Below are 27,060 nucleotides of genomic sequence, written 5' to 3'. Positions count from 1 at the left end.
ACTCACCCTATAAATCCCCATTTGTTAATCGTATTGACAGTAATGAATGAATAGCAGATCAGAACCGATTCGGTACTCTGTGTACTATTCCAAAATAATAGTACAAAAAATGAAAACTCCGCTGGCACGTTTTGGTTTTAGCCGCTGCGTCTCCCAATGGAAATTTGTTATTTCTTTAAGTTTAAAATGGCTTACTTTAACCAGGATCCCTCGCCGTACCTTGGCCAAAGGTAGAAGCTTGCATCTATTTTTTTAAATGCGACGGTTGCAGCTCGTCAGAAAAAAATAGTAAGTAGTTTGTTGTGATCTGAATGTGAAAATTCCAATTCTGTGTTAGTTTTTTTGGGGGGGGGGGGGATTCATTCGTCAGTTGATTTGAGTTACCACTGACTCGTTCGTAGCGCTAGTCTTTACAATGATAATAGTTGTTAATCCACTTTATTGTGAATGCACTTTGGTGGACCACTAAGCTCTTTCTAATGTCCTGGTTACCTTGTTCAAAAGTATTGTCTTCATATTTCTTAATTAATTTATTATACATGTCTAAATTGCACCTTTATTTGCTGCAGTTGGTACAGTGCGTTGTTTAATTACCGTAATACCTGTATGAAGGTATCTTTCTGGGCAATATATATATATATATATATATATATATATATATATATATATATATATATATATATATATATAAAATTATATATATATATATTATTTTTTTAATACAGCTTTTCTATTATGGCCAGTAAGTGTACTGTATATCAATGTGTACTTTTGGAGCTCTTATCAATTTTAAACCTCTAAGTGAGGAGTCTCGCTCCTGTACCAGGATGAGGAAGTGGAACTCCCAAACGGGTTTCTCTTATACTTCCCCTTGCCGACATTGTATAACTACTTCATGCCTTCAAAGTCGCCTTTTAAATCATGAACACCTATTGAACGAAGCGCGGCGATGTCGAGCTGGTGTCGGAGCGCTTTCGGGGCGGTTCGTGGAGTTGAGCCGCTCGTCGTGCTCGAGCAGCTGGGCACGTCGTTGTTCGACACCGCTTTGCTCATGGTGGTCAAGGACCGGTATGCCGACGCCACTCACCCCGGTACTGGCACTCGTGCCTGCGGGGAGGACGAGCAGCAGAAAGCCATGTCGGACTTCTACATGGTCAACAACCTCATCGCCCAGCTGACGCCCATCGTGCCCGCTCTCCTTCTCGCTAAGGCGGGCGACCGCGGCTGGAGGAGAGTCCCCGTGGTGGTGCCCTTGTGCGGGTACCTGCTGTCTAGCGTCGCCCTCCTCCAGGTGGTTCTGTTCGGGCTGCCCATCCAGGTGATGTTCGGGGCGGCGGTTTTCCTTGGGATCTCCGGCGGGTTCTGCGCTTACTGGCCCGGCGTCATGACGTTGGCCTCCCTCGGTTCCAACACGGAGAATCGCTCTCAGGTCAGAGAACTTTATTATTACTGGGGCTACTCGCTTTACGACCACGTTCCGTTTCTACGAAGGCGACGTAACCCGAATTTGTACTTTGAATCTCTAAAGGTAGAGCATTCGGCTACAAGAACGAACAATGCTTGATATACACAATTCCAAATCAAATGTAAAAGTGTCTTCTGGTTTACTGTCCGTGGTTTTAGAATTTAAAAAAATCAAGTGCATTCTTGCACTGCAAGATTTTAGAATATTGTGCAACAACAACAATAAAATGCAAAAACTAATACAATCACTTTTTTAAAAATAGAGTATCAATTAATATATTAAATACATACTGCAAGTTAATGACAGAACTGAACAGAGGTGGGTATACTAGCCAAAATTGTTACTCAAGTAAGAGTACTGTTACTTTTGAATAATATAATACAATATAAAAAATGTATATATAATAATAATATGACTCAAATAAAAAGTAATCATCCAAATAAGTGTGTAAGAGTAAGTACTAGGTGAAAAAAAACTATACTCAAGTACCCTACAGAGTAACTGGTGAGTAACTTATGATTTATTTTATAGATAAGAACATCGACTGTCAACTGAAATGAAATCACTAAAATATGAATGTGCAAAGTCAAATAGTCCAACAATATCACGAACAAAATGTTCAAAAAAATAACGTTTGTCAAATAAAATCTTTATAATCAAGGCAAATTCAGCTCCAAGAACTGGTCTTCCCCCATTGTGTTTAGGCTAGTTAAACAGCACAATAGGCTCACAGAGCAGAGATGAAAAAACAGGAACAAGGCAACTCTGCAGTGGATATAAAAAGTTTACACACCCCTGTTCAAATACCAGGTTTTAGTGATAAAGAAAGAATGAGACCAAGAGAAATCATTCCAAAACGTTTTCCCCCCCACTATGCATGTGACCTATATACAACTACAAATACCCCAAAAAATTTCAGGAGGGGAAATAATTAACGATTGAGAATGTGGTTGCACAAGTGAGCACACCCTTGTATATTTGGTGTTAGTGCCAATTACTCACTGCCAGTCCACTCTGTCTTGTGCCATGGAAGATCTCAAATAACTCTTTATTTCATCTTCGCAAAAAAATTCTTTTCGTTAATAGCTCTAGGGGCCCGCCTAGTGGTGACGAATCCCAAAGCAGGTTCTTCGTTCGCTTATGCCTTGGGATCGTTCTGAATATCCATCCATCCATCCATTTTCTGAGCCGCTTCTCCTCACTAGGCTCGCAGGCGTGCTGGATCCTATCCCAGCTATCATCGGGCAGGAGGCGGGGTACACCCTGAACTGGTTGCCAGCCAATCGCAGGGCACATACAAACAAACAACCATTCACACGCACAGTCACACCTACGGGCAATTTAGAGTCTTCAATTAATGCATGTTTTTGGGATGTGGGAGGAAACCGGAGTGCCCGGAGAAAACCCACGCAGGCATGGGGAGAACATGCAAACTCCACACAGGCGGGGCCGGGGATTGAACCCAGGGTCCTCAGAACTGTGAGGCTGACGCTCTAACCAGTCGTCCACCGTGCCGCCATTCTGAATATTTGAATGAAAAACACTTCTAGGCCATAAAAATAAAACAATCAAATGAAGAACATTAAGTATTATGGTAACTAAGCAAGCCTTCTTGGGCCGCGTGACAAGTTGACAATGTATTCTTACGCCGCTGCACAAACCAGTTAATTGTTCATAACCTCGGAACCGTCCATCCATTTTCTGAGCCGCTTCTCCTCACTAGGGTCGCGGGCATGCTGGAGCCTATCCCAGCTGTTGTTGGGCAGGAGGCGGGGTACACCCTGAACTGGTTGCCAGCCAATCGCAGGGCACATAAAAACAAACATTGTAAATCAAGGACCTCCTATAGGCTACAACTAAGTAGATTGTTCATGAAATATTTGTGCTTTGTTTTCAAAAGCATTTAAAATACAATAACAATTTTGGGACGTCCCAGTGTATTACAATTCATTTATCTTTTAAAATCAATTCAAAGGATTGAACGTGTATTTACGTAAATGTCCAAAAGCAGTGGGGAAAGTGCACCTATTCCGCAGTAGATAAAGAATATGGCACTGCGGTTTAAGAAAATCAGAATTTGTTGAATGTGTAGGAAGTCCTTTTAAAGTGGGCACTCACATACCAATAATGGGGCCCATTTTGAGCCTGATTTGCAGCAAAGGCCTGATTATTGAATTTCTAAAAGCTTATTCTGACGTGAAAGAGAATGACAGCCCATTAGAAAGCAACTTGAAGTTCCTGAGCCAATCACAGGGCACGTACTGTATAGACAGTACGTGCCCTGTGATTTACACCTGAACACTTTGAGTCTTAGGTGAACCTGATATGTGTGTTTTTGGAATGTAGGACAAAGTACCTGCAGAAAAAACTAACACAGGGGAGAACATGCAAACGCCACACAGGAAGGCCAAGCCCATATTCTCGAAGTATGCACATTCATTAAAGACTCAAAATCGTCCACAGGTGTGAATGTACAGTAAATGGTTGGTTGTCTGTATGCAACCTGCAGTGTGCTAGCAACAAGTCCAAGGTCTTCAGGGGTAGGCCCCAGCTTACCCGCGAGCCTAAAGAGGTCAAGCGCTATAGAAAATAGATGGACGGTTATAATTACACATCACACAAACGGCATGCTTACCGAACTTAAGTCTCACGTGATTCGCTCTTCTGAAGTCTCACCTGAGCCCCAAATTGTACCACTTTCTTCTAGTGTGTGGCTTACTAGTGGAGGTAACTTGTGTATGGCACAGGTAATGATGAGAGTGGAGCTGATGTACGGAGTGGCGGGCCTGCTGGGCAGTCTGCTGTCAGGTCATGTGTTCCTGCTGTACAGTTCCAGTGTTGGACACGGTACAGTCCTGCTCTATGTCTGCACACTTCTCAACCTGCTGAGCCTCATTCACGCCACCGTGCTGCTGCAGGTCTGTGTGTATTTGGACTTTTACATAGTAGACACAATAAAACTTGGCTAATAACTATGAGAACTTCTTGGCACTATTTGTTGCTTACCTTGCTGCACTTTAATCTACTATTATTCAGTGCTGAGAAGTAACTAAGTAGACATACTTTGTTACTGAGTCGAATCAGTACTTTAGCTTTGACACCCGTATTTTCTACACAAGTATCTGTATTTCGACATAAATAAAGTGTGAGTACTTCTGCCAGCTAATATTCGACTCTTCTCACTGTGTGAAGGTAAGGCAAGCATCAAGTGAGCCCGATGAGAGCAGCCCCCTCCTCCTTCACTCCTCCAACAGTGTCCCCGCGGAGACGTCTTCAAGGAAGAGCACAGTGAACATGGTGCTGCTCTTCTCTGCTGCTATCTTGTACGGCTCATCCGTGGGCGGAGCCGTTGAGATCCTGGCCGTCTTCGTGATAAAAGAGCCGCTCCAATGGAACGCTGCCCAGGTGACGTGTTTGTCTTGGGATGTCACATTTGAGTTCTGTTTCCGCCAAGCGGTTCTGTTTGCTTTGCCATGATTTTTTTTTTTCATATCAAAAGTTGTGAGGACCCCCTATAGGCTACAACCTGAGCTGAGCCAACAGCAAGTATGCCTACGTCCCCATGACGGCTTCTTCTACTTGCGAGAGAAGAAAAGAGCGCCTGTAAAGACGTTAAAAAAATTTCACTCATGGAGGCAGCGGTTCATACATTACACTGTATGTTTGTGTCTGCGAATCATGGACACATAACCAAACACACGCATCGACAACTTCACTGAGCAGTTGATTATGTGCCGAGCAGGGGTGTCGCATCCGTGGAGCTCTAATCAAGCGTTAATCCCTGTCATATTATATAGTGGGCTATATATCAAAAATATTGTCGGATTCCAAAGCTATTGCGATATACATGTATTCCCAGTGGTAATGTTAAGTAAATGAAAGGTCTTAAATTTAAGTGATCTTAAATAGTCTTATGTTTGGCCTCATTTAGAATGGTTGTTTGTTTGAATGTGCCCTGCGATTGGCTGGCAACCAGTTCAGGGTGTACCCCGCCTCCTGCCCGATTAGAGCTGGGATAGGCTCCAGCACGCCCGCGACCCTAGTGAGGAGAAGCGGCTCAGAAAATGGATGGATGGATGGATGTTCCAAATCGTACCACGGTGAACTGAACTGTATCTCTTGGTGGAAATGTACCCATGTGTGTAACATACGAGATTGCTCCTGCAGGTGGGTTATGGGAATGCAGCAGGCTTTGTGGTCTTCCTTACCAGTTTCCTTGGCGCCGTTGCTTTTCGCCGCTGCGTGAGCGATGTGGTGCTCATCCTGATCGGCATGCTTTCGTTCGCCTCTGGAATCTACTTCATGTCCTTCGTCACTGCATCTTACATGTTCTACCTCGGTAAGCTGTCATATTTTGCCACTAAAGTCGTCCCTTGCTATTGCGGTTCATTTTATGCAGGTTCGCAGATTATTGGCTGTTTGGCGGGATTTTGTGGTAATTATTACTGCAGAGCAAAAAACACAAGCCAGGAGGAAAGAGTGATTTAAAGACAGAGAATTTCCAAAGAATGGGATCATTTCAGACGTATTAAAAGACTCGTAACTACAGTGTGCCGATTGCAAAATACAACAGGCTTAAGTTGTCCCTAGTAGAGCAAATATTGTTAGCTCATTGAAGCCTACTCCTGCTAGTTAGAATGAATTGTCAAGCCTAACAGGTGGTTTGGATAGAGGAAGGATATAAACAGCCGCTGGTGCGCTTTCAATCGCTTTATTGAACAAACAGTAACAAAATACGGTGCATCCTTGTCGACCTGCGGAGGGCTTGAACTGACGCTGCCGCGCTACACACGCAGTAGCAAAAGCAAACGCCAGTAAACAGCCAACCATCTGAATTTGCTCACTTCCAACTCACTCAACAGGCCAGGCCCACCTTTTAAATTGAAAAACATTGAACGTCACTGAAACTGTAGTGTAGAATGTGAGGATGAAAACCCCAAGTGGACAAAAACAATACCTGCACCTCATATGCATACACTTTATGACGATATTACAGTATTAGCATAAAGCTTTAGCATAAAGTAGGTTGGTCTGGAACATAACCCTAAATGAGAGATTTACTGTACAGTATATCTGTACCAGAGTATCTGCAAGTTGAATGAAAGCCAAATTTAAGACTTTTTTCACTCTCCTTTAGGTTTGTTAATTTGGTACACAAAAAAAATTCGGTTCACCCATTTTTTAAAATGTTTTTTGTGAAAATTGGAAAATTAAGAAATATTAAGTGTATATTTTTTTTAAGCTCCCAGTGTCACTGCCTGATCAATAATACCATGTTTTAATTGTATCGCTAAAGGAGCATAGTTTACTGATTGTTATTATGATTATTGTTTTTTTGGGGGGTGGGGTCCTCGGCCGCCGCGGTGCGGCCACAGCAATTACAGGACTTTGTGCATGTACAACGGTATCAATTCACTTGGATGTATCCACAGACACACACCCCTAGGACTCTTTCACTGGGTGTGAGGTCATGCACTTACTGCGACAAATAACTAATGAATATGCAAATCGTGTGTGTATCCCCTCACTTATACTCTCGTCCTGTAAACTTTTATAATTCACATAATGCCACCACATTTCAGTTGCACAGTTGGTTTCACGACCCTTGTCCTGCATGCTTCTTCTCCTGTCCTTGTCCTGTTCTATCTTGTCCTGTCCTTCCCTCACAGGGTGTAGCACTACAGCCCCATGCAACACTCATATTTAATGTTTCATTGTTGTAGATAATGTAATGATTTACTTCTCGCATCCTTTTTACAATTAGTACTTTGTCTTTTGTCTTTGTTTCTCTCTCCCTTCTAGAAACTTTGTTCTGTTCAACTGATCAAGTCTGATTCTCAATAAACCTCAATTATAATACCACAGCGGAAGCTTAAAAACTCCACTGTGACACAGTAAAACTGTTCCGGCATGAAAGTGATACAGATTTTCCATTCTGGTTGACCGAACAGCCGTACAGCACCCAAAAAAAAAAACACCAAACATAATGTTGACTTTCTCCACAGCTCGCGCGCTCAGCCTTTTTGGTCTTATCCCTCTGCCTACGATCAGATCACTACTCTCACAGCAGGTTCCATCATCTCTGTATGGTGAGGAACAAACTAGTTTACGATTCGAACTCCCCAGAAAGTGTGTAGACGAGGCCTAGTGTACTTCAGCGCCCCCATTGTGTTTGTTCTTATTACCATCAGGCATCACTCTGACCGCCCTCCAGCTGGCTCTGAGGCTTCCAGCTCTGGCGTACATCCCTGCCTTCACTAAACTCTACCAGAGAACACTAGACTGGTTCCCAGGCTTCGTCTTCACGCTCTCAAGCATAATGGCCGTTATGGGAATGATACCCATCAGGTGTTTTTCCACATAATCTGTCCATATTGTACATATATTTGTATTTCAATACAGTATATTGTTTAAGTACCAGTTCTAGTTGAAGCAGGAAATGTATTGGTTCATTCATGGATCAAACACCTGTCGTAAATTTTGTCGTTCAGCTTCTTGTTATAGAACAACAAGTTGTGAAAAAAAAGTACTGAAACATTGAACAATGGATGTGTATTTAAAAGTTTAAAGACGGTCAAATTGAGTTCACTAGTAGAGGTTCCAGTACATATTAGGGTCATCCTGAAATCTCACCCAAAAGCCAAATTTCATGAAGTTTTTGTGAGCAGCGTATATGATGATAGGTATTTAAAAATAATTATTTTCCTCCCTGCAGTGTCATGGGATGCAGGTGGTCTCGGCACAGACGTTCCCAAGAGACAGAGGCGACGACCGAGACGCGCCATGCGGACAAGGACAACTAAAAAAACACGTCCTAAAAAGATATAATCACGAGCACTGCAGAAAAGGAAGTGGAGGAAATGAGCAGGTGTGTGTTTATGTAAGCAATGAGATAGCATGCAGTCTTTCAGAATAACTAATGTGTGGACAGAGAAATGATGACAACACAGATTGCAGATGTTTAATAACTCTAAAACTGTGGCCAAACTGGCATTACTTATAATTTATACATTATCTTTACTTGACCTTTTTATTTAAATTTCAATGAATGAAAAGCTGTTTTTTAAAAAAAATTACATTTCAACTACAATTAAAAAAAAAAAAATCTGTGCAGATAAATATCAAATCAATTTATTTTAATATTGGTCCAATATATTCCAAAATAATTTGAGGTAAAGATAATTGCATCAAACCAACATCAATATACAGGCTTTATATTTATACGTAATTACAAGATGTTCAAGTGTACAAAATGGACCGAAAGTAAAATGTAAACATCAGGGAGCAAAAGGCAGAAAATAACTGAAGTCATTAGCACTTAGCTTTTTGAAAAATAAACATTAACGTGATCATATTATTCCTGTGATGTAATGAAGGAAATTATTAGGACATTAGGACTTGGTCATTTTTCTAAAGATTTGTAGATTCAAACAAACATCTCTTTGTACAGAATAGGTGTTGGCAGTCATCTTGTCTTCATTTAGGGTTTCAACATTCTGCATTATCAAAATACAAAGGAAAATTGCCACCAGGATTTTAACTTTTGGCAACTCAAAAGACATTTTTTAGAAAAGAAAAAAAGCAAGTAGGAGGAATCGTGTATCGTGCAGCAATAAATCAGCAGGCAAACTAACATTACGCTATGACAAAAATAGAAGAGATGCTGTTGAGGTTCAAATTAGCATCTCTGATTCAAACAACAACAACAAAGTCAATTCTTTCACTACATTAGCTTAATATTGTTGTTGAGAATGTTTCATCCCTTCTATAATGGTTACATTTTCACATTAAATGGATCAACCGACAACTTCTCGGCTGTACATTTGGGATACATTACACAAAACAAAAAAACTCTACTTAAATGAAACAGTTTTTAATCATTTCCTTTTAAATATTAGCAACTGCTACATTCAGTCGTAAGTATCAACAGATCGAGAGCTTATTTTAGTCTGCGCCTCTGCTGAAACAGTTCGATTTCAGGAGGCCTTGTGGTGCTTCTTAAGCAAATGTATGCTCTTTAATTAGATTTCAACCAAAATACAGCAGAACATTTGCTTAGAAGGCAAGCCAACTGGCGACCAGGCACATCCCCAAGCTGTAGCCATCTTGAAATCTGATTACAACAGTACTGAAATTACAATTCCCTCATACTTCTTGTGCTTTTTAAGTTCATATGTAACAGACCAGGCATTGTCTTTTACTATCAGGACTATGCAGATGCACTCAAAATTAGTCCTACATTAATATCCCCATTGAAACCATATTTATTTGCAACGGTACCAGACTTCAACAAAACAAGAATAATTTAAATAGCTCAAGACAGCTAAAATTACAAGCGGCAATTGTTTATTTGAAAGTGCCCTTCTATTGAAAGCAAATAAATGTAATTTACAATAGTGGTTGAATCACTTTGTGTAACTAACGATCGCTGTATCAAAACAATCTGGACTTAAAAACATAACTCATTTTTGAATGACACTGTCAAATTATTTAGTTATTATTTAGAACTGAACTGAGAGGTCATTTGCACTGTAAACAAGAAAATATAACTACAAAATAAAAGCAAATGACTGGAAAGAGGCAGCAGAGATTTGCAAGATAAAATGGATAAACCCTTGTTTACCACTAGATGTCATCCAATACGCTGTTATAATCCTTATTTTGATCCAATAGAGTGTTTTTTTATTCATACTGCTCCAAGCCATCTATCAAGTGTGAGGTCTCCAACATTACATAGGTGGACATTTTCCTTAAAGCAAGGTCATTTAAGAAACATTTAAAGAGAAGAAGATGATGCCACCAGCTAAAGTTGCAGTACCGTTTCTCTTTTCAAAATATTTCCCTTGAGCCACAGCGGAGGTGACGAGCTAGAAAACATCCTCTAATTAGTGAGAGTGATTTCGTGGCAAACTAATCGAAAGAGAGATCGATCCAATGGTGCTCAGCCTTCAAATGGGACACCTTAGCTGCTCACTGTCTGTCTGGCTGAAGGACGTGAATCAAATAGGAATCAGAACAGCTAATGCGCTCGTCTGAGGCCGTTACGCAAAGCTGCCGCAGCATTTCCAGGGCCGTGTTGTGAAACGCAGACACCGCGGCAAGTTTCAGCTTTCTGCAAATGGATTTTTAAAGTGATCTGACATAAGTGGAAGGACAAAAACATTTGAGAACCTTTGAAAAAAGATCTTTAACAGGTAATTGAGGGGGAATGAGTTTGTGGCTCTATCTGCAGGTTGCTGACTGGAATCCGACTGACAATATCTGACCAAGGGGAGGAAAAAAAAAAAAAAAAAAAAGTACCCTTGTCTCAAACTGTAAATAGGATGAGGAAAAAATTAAACACGCTCCTTTAGCACGTGGTTAAATAAGCAGCATTGGCAACTGTTAACGGGCGATATGAAGTAGAAAAAGAGCGGTGACAAAAAGATAGGTCACTGCTGGTCACATACACGTACTGTACGCTGCATTCACTGTCTCCTGGATAGGTCCGATAATGACAGTCGACTCGGGAGAACGGGGACACGGTCCTACAGTTGGGGGCCAAAGGCCCGCTTGGTTCTTGGCGTGAAAAAGTGTGTGATGGACGAGAGCCAACAGGCCAGCGTGACCAGACGCTTCAGTCCGTCTCACTCGTTTGATCCTCAGTCTGTTTGTCCTGCAGGACACTTAGGAGTGACTCCCACGCTGCTTGGCACTGCAACGGAGCAGAAACAACGCTTTTGAGTGTGACAATGATCAATTAAAATAAAGCAAGAAATGAGAGAACTGGTTAGAGCGTCAGCCTCACAGTTCTGAGGACCCGGGTTCAATCCCCGGCCCCCCCTGTGTGGAGTTTGCATGTTCTCCCCGGGCACTCCGGTTTCCTCCCACATCCCAAAAACATGCATTAATTGGAGACTCTAAATTGCCCGTAGGTGTGACTGTGAGTGTGAATGGTTGTTTGATTGTATGTGCCCTGCGATTGGCTGGCAACCAGTTCAGGGTGTACCCTGCCTCCTGTCCGATGACAGCTGGGGTAGGCTCCAGCATGCCCGCGACCTTAGTGAGGAGAAGCTGCTCAGAAAATGGATGGATGTCTAGATAATGAAACATATGGTCATTTTTATGGGTTTTATGCATTGCAATACGAAAGTGAACGAAAATATAAATGTTTTTTAAGGCTGGATTTACACTATTTGAGGAAATACAATAAATCTTCCATCCATCCATTTTCTGTACAGCTTATCCTCACTAGGGTCGCGGGTGTGCTGGAGCCTATCCCAGTTATCTTCAGGCGAGAGGCGGGGTACACCCTGAACGGTCGCCAGCCAATCGCAGGGCACATGTAAACAAACAACCATTCACACCTACGGGCAATTTAGAGTCAATTAACCTACGATGCATGTTTTTGGGATATGGGAGGAAAAAAATAATCTGAATTATCACTTGAACACTGCGGTGTATATATATCCAGTCTTAACACATTCACTGCCATTGACAGCTTTAGAAGTCAAATATCCATGTTAACTGGGAAGGGAAGGGAATAGTTGTAAAAAAAAATGGGGAAGTTGGTAAATTACCCTATATTATGTGAGCACCCTTCACATACCAGTACCAACAGTATTGACAACACAATACCCGTTCCCAGGAATCTTCCAAAAACAAACAAAGGGGCTATAATATGCATGGCTGGCCAGTAGTTGTAACGTATTAGTATATGTAATTTATATACACTGTATTAAGTAATTGGCCTTCACAGGATGCAGGTGATGTGTAGTAAATGTACACTTTGCTGAAGAAGTATTGTAAGCACAAACACTGCAACCAAACTGTTGTTTTAGCCTCACTGCTTTCATTCTGTAAATAGAAAAAAAAGGTGTTGTTTAAAAAAAATAAAAATAATTAAACAGTTGTAATTTCAGGCTCCAAACCGGTCCCGTCTAACAAACTAATGGCCATAATAATAAGATTTACAGTTAAAAATACTGTTGTGTAATTGGCGCCTTAAATTCGGGGACTCACCACCCAAAAATTAGAACTGATAAACAAGAAGTCTAGCCACTTCTTTCTTATGTCTCATCTCGCTGTTCTGTGTTAACAGCATGGAATTTCACAGCTTGCGAGGTACTATCAATCATATCAGAGGCAGAACAAAGCTTGTGTGGAATGGAAATAGTGGAAATCCACAACCAAGTGACGTTTTACATCACTTAACCCTCCATGTTGTACTGACAGCAATTATTGATGTCTGACAAGGCTTTTTTTACATCACACCAGAGAATCACAGCCAAATTGATCAATTGTGGATTTATCAACGCTTAAACCACTAAAAAAAAATGACAAAATTGTAGGAGGACCCTGTTATTAACAAAAAAAAAAAGAACAGTATATGTGCTCTGTGCTCAGTTACGGGCTACGCGCTGTACCTTCTCATAGTAATTGATGTTTTTGTCGGCCATGCCGCTGAGAAGCTGCTTGAAGTCGTGTCGCTTGTTGCTCTGCCAGCGCTCCCAGTCGGCCTTTAAGTCGGCGTTGAAACATTCCACCTTGTCCTGGCACCGCTCCACCTCGGGTGGCATCTAGCGGGACACACAAAAGGACTACTGCTACAGGGTCCTAAATCCTACAGCGTAAAGGAGAAAAGCCACTTTTTGCCATTACCGCAGATAAATACTAACTCGCTCTTGCAAAACAACAGTAGACCCGGCCACAAAGGTGGGCGCTAGCAACAAGCAGAACTAAAATGATGCTTACAGGCGTTCTGTCCTCCTGTTTGCGTAGCACGGCGGCTTCCAGGCGTCCCTCGTACTCCGCCTGACTCTGGTCACGCTTCTTCAAAACATTCTGCAAATTCAGTAGCTGTTGATGTAGCTACAAGGCCTTAAATTGTATGTATATGACACAAATTCCTTAGTGGTGAATGCCGTAAATCTCTGAAACCTCTTCAGTTAAAGCTGTAAGGCCCACCGCACACCTCGCGATGCGGCCGAATGCGACAGTGCGCGGGGTTCTGCAAATAGTTTTCACGGGTGACCGACCAACTAATTTTGCTGCGACTGGAAATTTTAATTGAAATGTTGCAGATGTAACGGCCAATCAAAAATGCCATGTCGTATCACATGAGCTTTTCACAACAAAAAATACACCAGCCGCCAAACCATTCCAATACAGACTAGTATATGGTGTTTTACAATAATATTTCAATTATATTTATAATTTCATATATACCTGTGGCTAAAAAGCAAAGCATGTCACCGAAAGGCATTAGTGCTCTCAATGGATAAAGCAATCATTGCCAACAGATTCTAAAATATTCACAAACTCTTATTTCTCTCCCATTTTCTCTCTTTGTATTACTAAAATAAAACTACAGCGGCCAGGACAATTCACTTCTTCTGACAATTGTGTCATGTTTCTTGTGGTTCAATGTAAAATAACAGCACAGTATGTGGAGGTTCAAAAACGTTTCCACATAGGAACAACAGGGGTCGCCGTTTTTCCATTGCAGCAAGTTGGTATGTGTGTGAGGGTGTTTGCCAGGTGTGTGGATGTGGGTTGCCCACTGTAATTAGTTAATTTGTTTGCGACTGGCCAGTTCAGTCATGTTCGGCCGCGTCGCTCGGTGTGCGGTGGGCCTTACTCCCAAATGTGGTGTAAGGTGATTGAGAAAATGGTTCCCATCAGTCTCACCTTCATGGACTCGATGTAGAGCATATACTCTCTGAGAACAGGCAGGAAGTCCTGGCCCATGTTCTCACACTGGTCGTCCATCGCCCCGCAACACGTCGAAATGGAGCCCGCCAACCCCTCCAGGGGGTGCTGCAGCTCCTCTTCCGAGCCCGTCCAACTGGAGTACACAGTGCTGTACTCACGCAGCTCAGCTAAGTACTCTAGTGAGAGGGAGAGGAGAACATAAAGAGTCTAATCATCTGTTTACTGCAGAGTTAAGCATCATTAGTTGGTGACGATGAGCATTGTATGTGGAGGATGATGAGGTCTAAAGGTCGTAAACCGAAGAGCTGACAAATGACAGGAAAAGGTTGTGTTATCTCTGTGTCGCTTCCTGTTTCACAACATCAAATGTGCGTAAAGATGAAGCTATGACAATCTGGCTTCCTCACTCCAGCCACTGACAGCACAGCTAATCTTGCTTACAGCTACATCTTAATAAATTAGACTATCCTGTATTTATTGTGGCGGCACGGTGGCCGACTGGTTAGAGCGTCAGCCTCACAGTTCTGAGGACCCGGGTTCAATCCTGTGAATCCTCCGCCTGTGTGGAGTTTGCATGTTCTCCCCGTGCCTGCGTGGGTTTTCTCCTCCCACATCCCAAAAACATGCATGGTAGGTTAATTGACAACTGTAAATTGCCCCTTAGGTGTGAATGTGAGTGCGAATGGTTGTTTGTTTCTATGTGCCCTGCGATTGGCTGGCAACCAGTTCAGGGTGTACCCCGCCTCCTGCCCGATGACAGCTGGGATAGGCTCCAGCACGCCCGCGACCCTAGTGAGGAGAAGCGGCTCAGAAAATAGATGGATGGATGTATTTATTGTAATATACCAAAATAAATTGTGCAACAGAAGCCTGCAGATGACTATAGATGTGATTTACTGTATTATTTAGACATTATTTTCAGTTCCCTTACCTTTAGTTCAGTGTGGTACGTATTGCTTTTCCACTGCCTAACAAAAACCTGTATCATAAAACTTTATGTACCCCAATGTTGGGGTACCAACTGTACCACCTGATATAGGGCAATAACCCTACGAAGTGCCTTCGCCCTTTGCTCCCATGTGGGGTCGCTTACATTTAAAAAATCGGTACGTGTACCCGACTCATGGATACATTTGGATTTCAGAAGTACACCGAATTGTGGAGACCCAAGCCTGATGAGCATTTACTGCTCCAAACTGTATGACGGTAAGCCGAAAAGAGTGAGATCACTTGATGGAAACGTGGCTTTTGATGATCAGTCGCCAGCATCAGTGTGTCACCTGACTGCTCTTTGAGGATCCTCTGAGCGATGCGGTCGATGGTGCCCAGTTTCTGGCTGAAGGTGTCCAGGTACTCTCCCATGGCGCAGAACTCGGCCGGCCGCCCCCTCAGCTTGTAGCCTCCGGCCACATGCTTCACCGACTCGCCCACCTTGGTGAGCAGTGCCAGACCCTGACGCTTGTTAAGGTCCTGCAGATGCACAAGTTCAGAAATTCCCAGTTATCATCGGCCACATTCACCAAAGTGTTTGATTAAGAATTTAGTACATTTTGAATCCACCGGTTTGAATAATGTCTCCTTCTCAACAAGTTAAGCACTGTCATCATTATGTTGAATGAATCTGATATCTGTTTTCATTCGGTTGCATTGCCTTTCGTAGTTTATCACACTTTGTACATCCTGACTCATGAGGGATGTTGCCATAGCGCCAATGTGACCACAAGCCACATGACCTAAATTGAATGTGAGCATGTGATACGAGAATGGAAGATTGTCTGGACGGACTTGATAGATGACCACTTTATAGCATTCAGAGAGAGGCTATTTGTCTACTCGTGATAAGAAAGTAAACAGAATTTATTCGGGATTTGTATCTTGACTTTTTTTTTTTTTTTCCTTGCATCAGCAGGTCTACTTTGTGTTTCACTGTAAATGATTTATTAGGGTCGTTAAATGGCTGATGTCGGCAAAACAGTTTTCCCGCCCTCTAGTTGTCTCACCTTAGCTGACAGAAAAGCATTGAGATGTGTGTTAAAAGAGAGGACTGGGTGGTCCGCAACTCGCTTCAAGAACTTGTCCAGCGCCTTCATGCGCGTTTCGACAAACTCTTCCGAAAAACGATCCACCACGCCCTTCATCACGAACTTCTCTGGCAGGGGCTGAAAGAAGAGGGTGGAGAGGGTCAACGAAATTGTTTCGTATGCGACAAGCAGTGTGGTTGTCGTGGTCACTTACAGGGATGAGATGGGTGGGCTGGCTGTCCTCCAGTTTGATCCTCAGCCAATCGAAGTCTTGGTAGCGTCGTCGCACGCAGTATTCCGGCAAGTCGAACTCGATCCGCGTTGTCTTGACAGAACATGTACACAAGGTTTGCATTGTTAACAGGGTGATTTCTACATTTACATTTTTAAGAGTTGCGTTTATCCTGAGAGCTTAATCATACAGTACAGTGGGTGTAGAGAGTGAAACTAGGATTCTTCTGGTGATGGGCAGTGTCGTTTTTGCACCAAAAAAGCTTTTTTTCTTTTAATGGAATTAAGGCCAAAAAGCCCAAACCCTTCTTTTGACCTGAACCAGAACATATTTTCCCCTGTTTTTAAACTAAATAAGGTCTGAGCCTAGTCCTAAAGCCCACTGAAAACCTGTGTCAACCTGAAGACGAACGACTACACAAGATTTCTTTATTTTTCAATTGTGAAATTGCATAATAGTTATATAAAGTATTACATTGTTTAAAAAAACAAAACCGGTAATCTGGCTTCGTCGCAAATTCTTTTGCCCTATTACATTCTGAATATTGCTTACTTACTCTCTCTACTTTGTATATTTTTTGTGAGTGACTCCAACTACCCGAGACAAATTCCTTGTGTGTTTTAACATACTTGTCCAATAAAGAGGACTCTGAATCTGAGAACAAAAACATGCATGTTAGGTTAATTGAAGATTGTAAAAAATTGTCAGTAGGTGTGAATGGTTGTCTGTCTATATGTGCCCTGCAACTGACAGGCAACCAGTCCAGGGTGTAGCCCACCGATCACCTCATTTCAGCTGGGATTGGCTCCAGCTATTATTATTAGCTGTCAGCAAGTGTGACAGAAAATGGATAGATTTTTTTAAAAAGGTTTTTATTTTATTTACATTTAACTATTAGCCTACTTTACATACATGGGGTGTGTTCACTTCCCTTCATGGAAGTACATGACAGGTCACTGTTAAAAGACCTTGCATATTCTCTCTTAATTAACACAATGCCTTCATATTTGACTATATTTGGATAAGGCCTTTCGACCTGAGCACCCGGGTGCACTTAGCAACAGTCGCCATGACGCCACCAGGTGGCTCCTGGCAGTGTCTCCCCCTGACTCTCTTTCCTTCATTACGAGATGGAAGTGGCCTGCATGGCAATGGCGCTCTCAAAGTCACCACGAAGAGGAAGCGAATACAAGCAGAGTGTCAGTGCGGCAAATCAAAGTGAATTTATCCCTGGATCGTTTTGCATTAGGACTGAAGGGAAGAGCGCTTTCTCCAAAATTGAATTAATGAGTTCTGTCAGCCAAGAGAACTGCATTAGTTGACCACATTCTGTTCCTGCGCGATCTCTTTATGTAGTCATGATGATCTAGCTTTCATGTTTATCGCTTAGATGTGTCTTGATGTTCAAATATTATTCTTAAATAAATGTGACGAATGAAAAAGGCTGACAATGATCCAAAAGCGCTCACAAAATCACTTATTAAAAAAGCCCAGCAGGAATCTCCTTATTTAGTGAGACCATTTCAATATTTTGGTCAGACTTACGTTCATTAGATATTGGTGTAATTTTTTTGCTATCTTTAATACATAAAAATACAATGATAAATATAATTTAAAAACACATTTGTTGGTATATATTTATTAAGATGTAGTATGTTTTCTACAATAATATATCTTTTTAGATTTTAGTCATGTTTTTACTTTTGTATTCGAACCCTCAAAACAGTGGCTGAACAAGTTTGAGGAAAAGATGGTCAGATACTCCATCAGTCCCCTTTAACAGGTGGAAAACAAAGCTAAACTATCAAAAAGATGACTCAAATTTGATTTAAAACCATTTTGATGGCAAGAAATCGGCCCCTTGAACTGTATAACTCAATTTCCATTATTTATTCTGGGCAACATTGATTCAAATGCAAACAAATAGAGAAAATGGAACAAATCAAAAAATATGCAGCCCGCTGGAGGCCATAGTGTGTTCCACTGCATATGCTTAAATAGGATGCATCCTCAGTCTACCCTGCGATCGACTGGCGACTTGTCCAGGGTGCAACCCCCCATTAACCTGGGATAGACTATCTCACCCGCAACCCTAATGAGGACACTTGCTACAGAAAATGGATGGATAGATGTTATGCACATAACAACAGCCGTAACCAGACCTTGGTGGACACTCTGTAGGTGATGTAAGTCTCCATGGTTGAGACATGCTTCTTTGGGTCATCCACCGTGACAAACAGGTCACGCGTTTCGGTGGAGCCATAGCGGTCCTGGGGTTCTGACTCGATGTCGTCCAGCTGCAGCCTGTTGAACAGCGACGATGCCGAGGCGGGACTTGGCGTGTCCACTGGCGTGCCATTGGACAGCCCTGCCTCCTGAGGGGACAGATTTTAAAATAAATAAATAAATACAATCAAGACGAGGAAGTGCAAACAAAGAGGTGATAGATTGAAGCAGTTGTTTGTCGCTGTGAATGAGGCTCTTGTTGAGGTCGTGGCTGTTTGCTTGCACCACCCATCGTGTGACACTATATCTGCATAGACTGATCTGAATGATGGACGATGCGACAGGAATGGACCAAACATTTGCACTGTACACTGAAAACAGGATCCATTTTGTACCAAAAGATAACAACTGCTGTTGTACTTGTGTGTTTGTTTAATTGGGACTGAAAGGTAATCCTCTTTGACAGGTACAGTACCTCATTGTATGAGACATTCTTGCTTACTACTTTCTTTAAGGCTGGATTTACACTGCATGGTTGAAGTGACACAATTCCAATTTTTGGCTCTCAAGTGGCTCAATTTCACACTCCTTCCATCTGGCAGATGCTACAGGAGCGTCCCAGTCACAACAAGACTAAAAAACAGCTTCTACCCCCAGGCCAACAGACTCTTTAACAAAGAACATAGAATCTAGAGCTATTTTTGAAGCCCACTGTAATCCTGATCATACTTGAATGTCTACACTATACTGTGCAATATCTTTGCAACCTGTAATACTTGAATACATACATCTTTGTACAATAAAGTACATGCACATTTTTGCATAGGCTAAACTCCTACCAAACTCGAATAAAGTCTTTTTTAAATTCTCTTTTTAAATTGTTCTTATTTACATTGCCTAGGCCTACCTTTCATATATCACATTTATAATTTTATTTTTATCTTCTTTGTTTAGGTAAAGGGGAAACTAGCACAGGAAGAATTTCATTGCTCAGTGTAAATAAACATTTCAAAGTTGCATATGCGTCAATGCCAGTGTAAATCAAATATCTTTTGATCGTAATCGGGCCTCTTCCAGTGTAGATGAAAATCAGATGCGTATTAGCTATCTGCCGAGGCGAGTGCAGAGTAAATGCACAGATCGGCCATACCCCGTCAATGCGAGCTTGACATTATCATCATGATGATTCCGACTGTTTGAAACCTTTGGGGAAACAATTTTAAAATCGGGAGGTTGACTTCAGCGGTTCCACCATGTTGGTCTCATGTTTTGAAAAAAAGTGCAATCCGTGTCCGCTCTCTCCCACGCCATCACATGCTTCTCCTCTCAGCGCCCGTCCAAGTTCGGTCTTGGTTGTGCGTGCTTTTTCTACACCGCGGTGCAAAGCCTAACTTGTAATCACAGCTCACATAATTGCATTGGGTTGCATCATTGCATCGCAGTGAATGAACAAGCACGAAAGTCACTCATTGGAAAAGGAGTCACGTTCACAATATGATCCTGATCTGGGTTTGATTCTTCACAAAGACTGACAGATGTGTGAATGTCCCTCCCATATTGTGATACTGTATTGGAATTTGATTTGGTCACTGATGGTGCAGGGGCACACTCGCCTCACTTTGGTGCAAGCAGTGTGGGTTCACACATACAATTAGTGTGAATGATTTTCTATATGTGCCCTTACTGATGACCAGTCCAGGGTTTCGTCCACCTTTAGCCTGAAGTCAGCTGAAGTAGGCTCCAGCTCCGTGTGACCCAAAACAGGATAAGCACTATCCAAAATGGATGGATGACCTTTTGCACCATTGAATATATGCTTGTCTCCTGTGACTGTGACCCAGTACTTAAATAACAGTAACCTTATACTACAGCCTGACTTAAAAATATAATTAAATATTACAACTTTTTCACTCTCTTGTTCTTGCAAGGGTCTTTATCACTACAAATCGCCTTTGGTGTCCTCATCAGAATTACTCACTCATCATGAAAATGTAACAGAATAATGTAACTCTCATCTTATAAGTGGCCATATATAGTCAAATGAGTTCAATGAGTTTCTTTGGCAGCTGTGGCTCACTTGGTAGAGTGGGTCGTCCTGACCGAAGGGTCGACGGTTTGAATGCCGGTTCCGACTGTCTGCATGTTGAAGTGTCCTTGGGCAAGACACTGAACCCAGTGGGCCTGGCAGCGACTTGCATGGCAGCAGCCGCCCATTGGTGTGTGAATGGGTGAATGTGAGGCTTTGGGCACAGTGATGGTGTAGATTAAGCGCAATACAAGTGCAGTCCATTGACTAATTTCTTAAGTGCACGTCCTTCATTTTATACAATTTTGTATTGCATGCATGTGATTTTGGCATGTCCTCCACACTGCTCTGCTAACTGCAGTATGTAGTATACACACTACATGTGTAATAAGTGGTTAAATGATACTTTTTAAAAAAAAGTTCACATTGTTTTATCGTCCACAAGTTATTTGATTAACTGAATCATTTTGATCATGTCTATTCCATTTTCAATCATATTGAACATTTTGCATGTGTCCCTGAATTTGCTGCCCACGCTGTCATAATGATGTTTTCATTGCCATTACGACCAGCATTTTATATTCCCCCAAAAAGGGCGAAACAGTGGATAGTGAAGAGTGAATATTTACACTTGATTATGTGCGTAGGTGGATCTTGTCAAGCTTTTATCATGTCCACTCTGTCATAGTGAAATATCAATTGATATTAAAAACCTTTCAGAGATTTGAAATACATTTGTTAAAATTAAAAAGCGTACACAGAGAGCTTTCTAAGTGAAAGTCCACCATGTAGCCACTGGCTGTTTGTCGGCAGGAGTCACTCAATGAAATAGACGCTTGGTCGAGTAACCTGAACAGCGATCGAACCCCCCTATTCTGCGTTTCACTGCGTTCACGTTATTTTCCTTTCCAAGATGCACCACTACTCATGACGTACAACACATTTCCCAGTTTATCCACAATTGTGAAATTTACACACGCTACAAATCTCAAAGAACATTTGCCAAAATTTACAGTTGACAATCAGGCCTGGTCTGGTTGCTTGTGATATTAATCTGACCGGCATATTTCAAAAATATTTTGTAGCGTATTTGTAGCGGTTCCAATTAATTTCATGAATTGTATGTACATTGCCTGCTAACAGTTAATTTATGAATTTATTTATTTAACATCAACATAATACAATGAATATGAAGTTCGATGGAAATTATCTGCTTTTGGTGAAATGGTCAAGACTCAAAGGCACCTTATGGTGGTGCCGATTTACTACCTCACACATACACAAATCGCTTGATTTTGCAGTGAATGCTTTTTTTTTTTTTTTTTTTTTTTTTACAAAACATAACATGGGCTGATGAATCTGTTATTTAAAATTGTGCCGTTATGGTTAAAGTTATTGCGCTGTTGGCTTTAGTAAAAGCTCGTCTTCGTCTCCTAAGCTGATTTATTAGTTTCTGAGTAGAATGTAACACATTTCTAAAGACTGAACAGAGACTGTTGTTTGATTTACTTCCCAATAATTGGTTGGTATTCCGAATCGATCAGTTTACAAATCTTCCGCGCAGTCAGTACAAACAACAGGTTAGGGGGAAAAAACATTCCCGCTGCTCGTTTTTGTTTTTTTTCTGTTTTTTTAGCACCGAGCACGGTTTGGGTAAAGCCGGGGTCCAGCCTACCTTGTCGCCCCCAGCGGTGACGCTGACATCTTGCCCGGGGGACAGCGGCTCGACGGCGGCGGACAGCGGGTGGAGAATGTCCGCGATGTGCTGCTGCCCCGAGCTGGCCAGGCCTCGCTGGGCGCCGTCGCTCATCGTGCGGCAGGCGCGGGGCTCGCCTGGAAGTCGAGGCTAACGGTTGTCCAGTGTACGGCTGCTACTGGCGTCTGCACCTACAGGCGAAAATATTTTCTGTTCGTCTGCTTGTAAGGAACGGAGATCCGGAGCCGCTATCATCGTCAGCTGACCCCGACGGCGCAGCTGCGGAGGTTAAAACTGCCAAAACCCGGAAGTAAACATCGCGTCTGACAACGAAGCGTTTAACAACTAACAAACCGTACACTTAACATTTATCAATGTGCAATAAAGACAATTGTGCCTTCAAGAGGTATTTATGCACGTAACGTAAGCATAAAGGCATGGTCGTAATGAAAATGTCTTAAAATAATTGTGACTTATTTTAATGTACATTACTTTTATAGTATTAGTGTTTTATAATATATGTGATATAAATGTATTATTATTATTATTTGATGTCAAATGTTCCGTATTTTGATAAGGCATTACCACAGACACCTAATTGCGGCGTCCTGAGATCACCCTGCTCAGTTTACGGTCGTTAGTCAGACACAACGAGGAACGCCGGCCGGATAGGGGTGAAACTACCACGTAAATCCGACGGTATATGTTTTTTATTTGGATTTTTCTCAGTTTTATCGTCGACGACATGGCTGCTAATCCTTCAGCACCAGGTACGTTGACTATTTTCGCCGGCACTACGACAATATGGCTCTTTACCGCGGTAGTTCTTTGTCGGGACTTTGCCTGCCTCGGAGGGGTAGTGTTACTATCTTGACATGAATTCTCTTTGTACTGATAAACGCAATAAAACATTGTAACCGGCAGCAAAATAATCGGAGAAATTTTGAACGCTAACGTTTTGCACTACAACTACATTTTTCGTGCATTGTTGACATTACTTGGCTCATCAGCGTACACGTGTGGTTAATTAGGATGTCAAAAGGTCTTCTGTGATATTTGCCAGTTTTTATTTTATTTATTTATAAATTTGCAAATTCTGTATGTACCCATTTTGTTAAATAAGACATTATGCCTTTTTGTCAAAATGTAAAACACTTCCCTTTGTGCCTTTTGTCAAGATACCTCAAAGATCACGATTTACATTACAGTAAGAATCCACTTTAAACACCGTGGTTGAAATCACTCTGTTTTGAGGGGGCGGTCCTGGCTCGTGCAAATGGGCAACAACTCACCCCAATCTCTTGACAGCAAGTACTCCTTTTGGTAATCTGACGACAAGTGGCCGCTTAGTTTACCTTTTTACTTTGACGTAGTGTTTTAGACGGCCGCGTAAAAGTGATGGATTTTAGCTGCCAAGCCACGGGCGGGGAAATTTGGTTTGAGGGCGGTATTACCTAAAAAAAATTATTATTAAAATTAAATTATATCACTCCGTTTTTTTGTTTGTTTGTTTTTTAAATAAATATAATGATTATATCGGCACATTGAGTAAAGGGAAGTAATTGATGGTTTAATAAAGGATCACGACAGTTATGCTGTCACAATTTCACTGTGGTAATCTCAAAAGCAGTCTTGTATTTCTTTTTACTCGCTTTAATTTGTAGTTAACACACAGAGGTAACATGATATCGGTATACTTGTGTCCACCAGACGCTCCAATTCCTTTTACATGGAGCCACCTAGTGTTCAGATTGAGACACTACATAATTTATATGCCTCTAGTCGAGTTACAGGCTATTTATTCTGACAGAAGAAGGGACCTTTTTATTCAGACACCTGAGTACTGTTTTAAATAATGGGAAAAAAATAGCATAATGTGCTGTCTCCTTTCAGTCAAAATGTCATTAAAACTACATACACTTTCTTCTTCTGTCGATTTTAAAGTGCTGGTATAATAATCTGTTTCTGCATGCTGTGAATAATTGCGGATATTGTAAATATCCTGTGTATAATCAGTGTGTTTTATAAAATAGCCTTGCGGTGCTCTCTCTGTATTAGGAATGCTCGTTGGTGCTAATTTTGCCATTCTTCTTTGTGTCTTTTTACACGACGCAGTCTTCCCGAACAAGGCCAGAGTACAAATCCTGGCCGAGCTGGAGAAAGAGAGGAAGCGGTTAATGCAGAATCAGTCCATCAGCACTCCAGGAGCCAGGTAGCAGGAGATCTCACCACCAAAGTCACAATCATGGAGCTTTTACTACAGTATTTAGGACTTGAAGCCAATCAAGAAATGTGTACTGGTAGAATAGCATCTTGAGTTTTCAATAATGAAATGTAGGGATGTTCACTACCACTTTTTTTTTTTTTTAAGACCGATATCAATACGAGTTTTCACTCTTGAGTACTCACTGGTACAGATTACTGGTACCACTAGTATTTTTAATACAGTTTTAATTAACACAATGACTGATGATTGCGAACAAAGATCTGTTTCTTTCTTTCTGACGCACATGAGGAATTCGCCGACGTTTCAAACTGCCGCAATTTAGTGCCAACGACTGGCGAGAAGAACTTATTCAATGTCAAAGTTTTGGGGACCTTAAATATCGGTGGCTGGTATCGACAGCCTTCACGAGAATCCGATGCAGTACCTTGAAATAAGGGCAGCACAGGGTCAATGCTGATACCTGTTATTGGTACTATTACTTGCCCATATATAATGAAATAAGAACACACAGATAAAAGCTTTAATTTCCAATAGTGACAATGATGGTAATAATTCATATTATAATCATATTATACCTCTCGCCAAAAGTCAGCTGGGAAAGTCTCCAGCAAAAAAACAACATGTATTTCAAGATAAGATATAAACATAATGGCTTTGTTTATCACTGTTTCCACACTTACATCAGTTGGGGTCATACAGTATATGATAATAAACTGAAGTAACTACCCATCTATCAGACTGTCTTCCATTTATTCCACAGCATTTCAATATCCCGTCACAACATGAAGGACTTCCGGGATAGTGCAGAGCAGCAGCACATTGTTGCCCAGCAGAAAGCAGCCTTGCAGGTAAAGCATTATGTTAGGAAGCTTTTGTGTAGAATGTTGAAAACGCTGGATGTAGTCTGCAGTTTTCTTCACTCTCTTTTCCCGCAGCACGCGCACGCACACTCGTCAGGCTTCTTCATCACTCAGGACTCGTCATTCGGTAACCTCATCCTCCCTGTGCTGCCACGCCTGGAGCCCGAGTCGTGACCCTTTCACACAACGTGTGCACAAAAGCTCACGTCTCACTTCCAAGTTTCACCTTTGGGCTCTGTCATATGTGGACACCTATTTATCCTTGCAACAATCTCAGGGGAGTTGGAATGCATTTCAGTTATTTATAAGGAAGAAAAAAAATCTTCCTCAACACGTGTAACACTGGGATTCTGTGCTGTATACTGTGTATGCATATATGTGACATCTGTCATGGCACTAATCACATGATCTTTATATATGGGGCTCATTTCTTCCATCTCAAGTGAATTGTTTATAATGCTGTTTCAAACATTAAAAAGCAATCTGGTGTATGCGGTCAAGTGCAGTGAGGAATGCCCAGGTACATAGAGTACATTGGTGAAATCAAGCAACCACTGAGCAGGCGAATGGCACAACACAAACAGGTCAAGACTCAGCTGTGTGCCTGGACTTCCAAGAGATGCAGCACTCTTTTGAGGACAACTATGCATGTTCTGGACAGGGAGGACAGTTTGAAAGAGGAGTGAGAGAGGCCATCTATGTGACTGTGCAAAGATCGTCCCAAAACAGAGGAGGAGCTTACTACACCACTTATCTCCCACTTAGAATCTCGTTCTTTCATCCATTCCACACAAACTCCATAATTCTGCCCCCAACAAATAACACAAAAACGTGGCCTGCTTGGCTGTGGAGCGGCTCCACTACCACTTTCCAACTGAATGGAATATTAGTGAGGGAGTTTCCACCTAATGACCTAATGGCCTCTCTGCCAGGCATTCTAACGACGGTCCCAATTTTTGCATTCCAAAAGAATGTTACAGCTCGTTGTTTGGGGCGTGGCTCTAACTTGGAGCATAAATAGTTGAGTTTCTCCACACCAAGTCAGGCTAGGTTGTCGTAACGACGCCTTGTTGCATGAACAGATGCCTTCTAAGACAACCAGAACAGTCCAGTTGCGATCGATTCAAGTCCCTGTGAATGAAATGGCCTGGATGAATGAGAATATTCACAGGCAACTCTCTGAAAGGGCTTCTTTTTTTTTTTAATTCAACTTTTTTTCAGCTAATAAAGTGGGAATTACATTAGCGTTTATTTTGTCTAACTGCCTTGCACCTGGGTAGCCAACACAATATTTCTTTGGACCTGCTTTATGGAGCATAGAGCACCTTATTCCATCCAAATGTCTTTTGTGTGAAACAGGAAGTGAGGCAAAATGGACTGACTATTGTAGTTTTGAACCAGTAAAAGTGTCATTGAAGACCGTGGTGTGTGGATTGTGGCCACAAGAGGTCAGCAGTGCACTGCTCATGCACATAACGTTCTGAATCACTTGCTAAGGACTTCTGTCTTGGAGTAACCAGAAGTAAGAATTCTGTTACTTTAGCATGAGATGAGTCAAAACGTAAAAAAGTAATCCTCCAAATAATTATTTAAGTACTCACTGAAAAAAATAAA

General features: G+C 41.7%; 3 protein-coding genes across 14 annotated transcripts; 2 read left to right on the top strand and 1 right to left on the bottom strand.

The window, feature by feature from the left end:
* Window positions 1-804: 804 nt before the first annotated feature.
* Window positions 805-9,370, top strand: LOC133490244 (solute carrier family 46 member 2). Of its 4 annotated transcripts, XM_061800059.1 has the most exons (7): window positions 805-1,429; window positions 4,213-4,383; window positions 4,658-4,870; window positions 5,633-5,804; window positions 7,471-7,554; window positions 7,657-7,813; window positions 8,181-9,370. In XM_061800059.1, the coding sequence occupies exons 1-7, from the start codon at window positions 950-952 to the stop codon at window positions 8,266-8,268; spliced, it is 1,365 nt and encodes a 454-aa protein (XP_061656043.1). In that variant the 5' UTR covers window positions 805-949; the 3' UTR covers window positions 8,269-9,370. The 4 variants fall into 4 exon arrangements, with proteins under 4 accessions (XP_061656043.1, XP_061656045.1, XP_061656044.1 ...); XM_061800061.1 differs by lacking the exon at window positions 4,213-4,383; XM_061800060.1 differs by lacking the exon at window positions 7,471-7,554.
* LOC133490247 (SOSS complex subunit C-like) lies at window positions 8,211-26,687 on the top strand. Of its 6 annotated transcripts, none has more exons than XM_061800069.1 (5): window positions 22,520-22,646; window positions 23,089-23,129; window positions 24,475-24,571; window positions 25,347-25,434; window positions 25,522-26,687. In XM_061800069.1, exons 2-5 carry the CDS (start codon window positions 23,105-23,107, stop codon window positions 25,618-25,620), a joined length of 309 nt encoding a protein of 102 aa, XP_061656053.1. In that variant the 5' UTR covers window positions 22,520-22,646; window positions 23,089-23,104; the 3' UTR covers window positions 25,621-26,687. The 6 variants fall into 6 exon arrangements, with proteins under 6 accessions (XP_061656056.1, XP_061656053.1, XP_061656054.1 ...); XM_061800067.1 differs by lacking the exon at window positions 22,520-22,646 and adding an exon at window positions 22,693-22,765; XM_061800068.1 differs by lacking the exon at window positions 22,520-22,646 and adding an exon at window positions 22,757-22,782.
* snx30 (sorting nexin family member 30) lies at window positions 8,581-22,503 on the bottom strand. Of its 4 annotated transcripts, none has more exons than XR_009792139.1 (9): window positions 22,339-22,503; window positions 18,574-18,786; window positions 16,394-16,504; window positions 16,159-16,317; window positions 15,439-15,628; window positions 14,135-14,334; window positions 13,199-13,288; window positions 12,871-13,067; window positions 8,581-11,159 (listed from the first exon to the last, which is right to left on the bottom strand). XR_009792139.1 is itself a non-coding variant. In XM_061800063.1 (9 exons), exons 1-9 carry the CDS (start codon window positions 22,471-22,473, stop codon window positions 11,082-11,084), a joined length of 1,329 nt encoding a protein of 442 aa, XP_061656047.1. In that variant the 5' UTR covers window positions 22,474-22,503; the 3' UTR covers window positions 8,581-11,081. The 4 variants fall into 4 exon arrangements, 3 of the variants coding, with proteins under 3 accessions (XP_061656047.1, XP_061656048.1, XP_061656049.1); XM_061800063.1 differs by having other exon boundaries at window positions 12,871-13,023; XM_061800064.1 differs by having other exon boundaries at window positions 12,871-13,023; window positions 13,199-13,276.
* Window positions 26,688-27,060: the final 373 nt, after the last annotated feature.

Source organism: Phyllopteryx taeniolatus, chromosome 15 (assembly GCF_024500385.1).
Source record: "Phyllopteryx taeniolatus isolate TA_2022b chromosome 15, UOR_Ptae_1.2, whole genome shotgun sequence".
Lineage (NCBI taxonomy): Eukaryota > Metazoa > Chordata > Actinopteri > Syngnathiformes > Syngnathidae > Phyllopteryx > Phyllopteryx taeniolatus.
The sequence above is the reverse complement of the archived record's forward strand: the minus strand, read 5'-3'. Positions and strand labels throughout refer to the sequence as shown.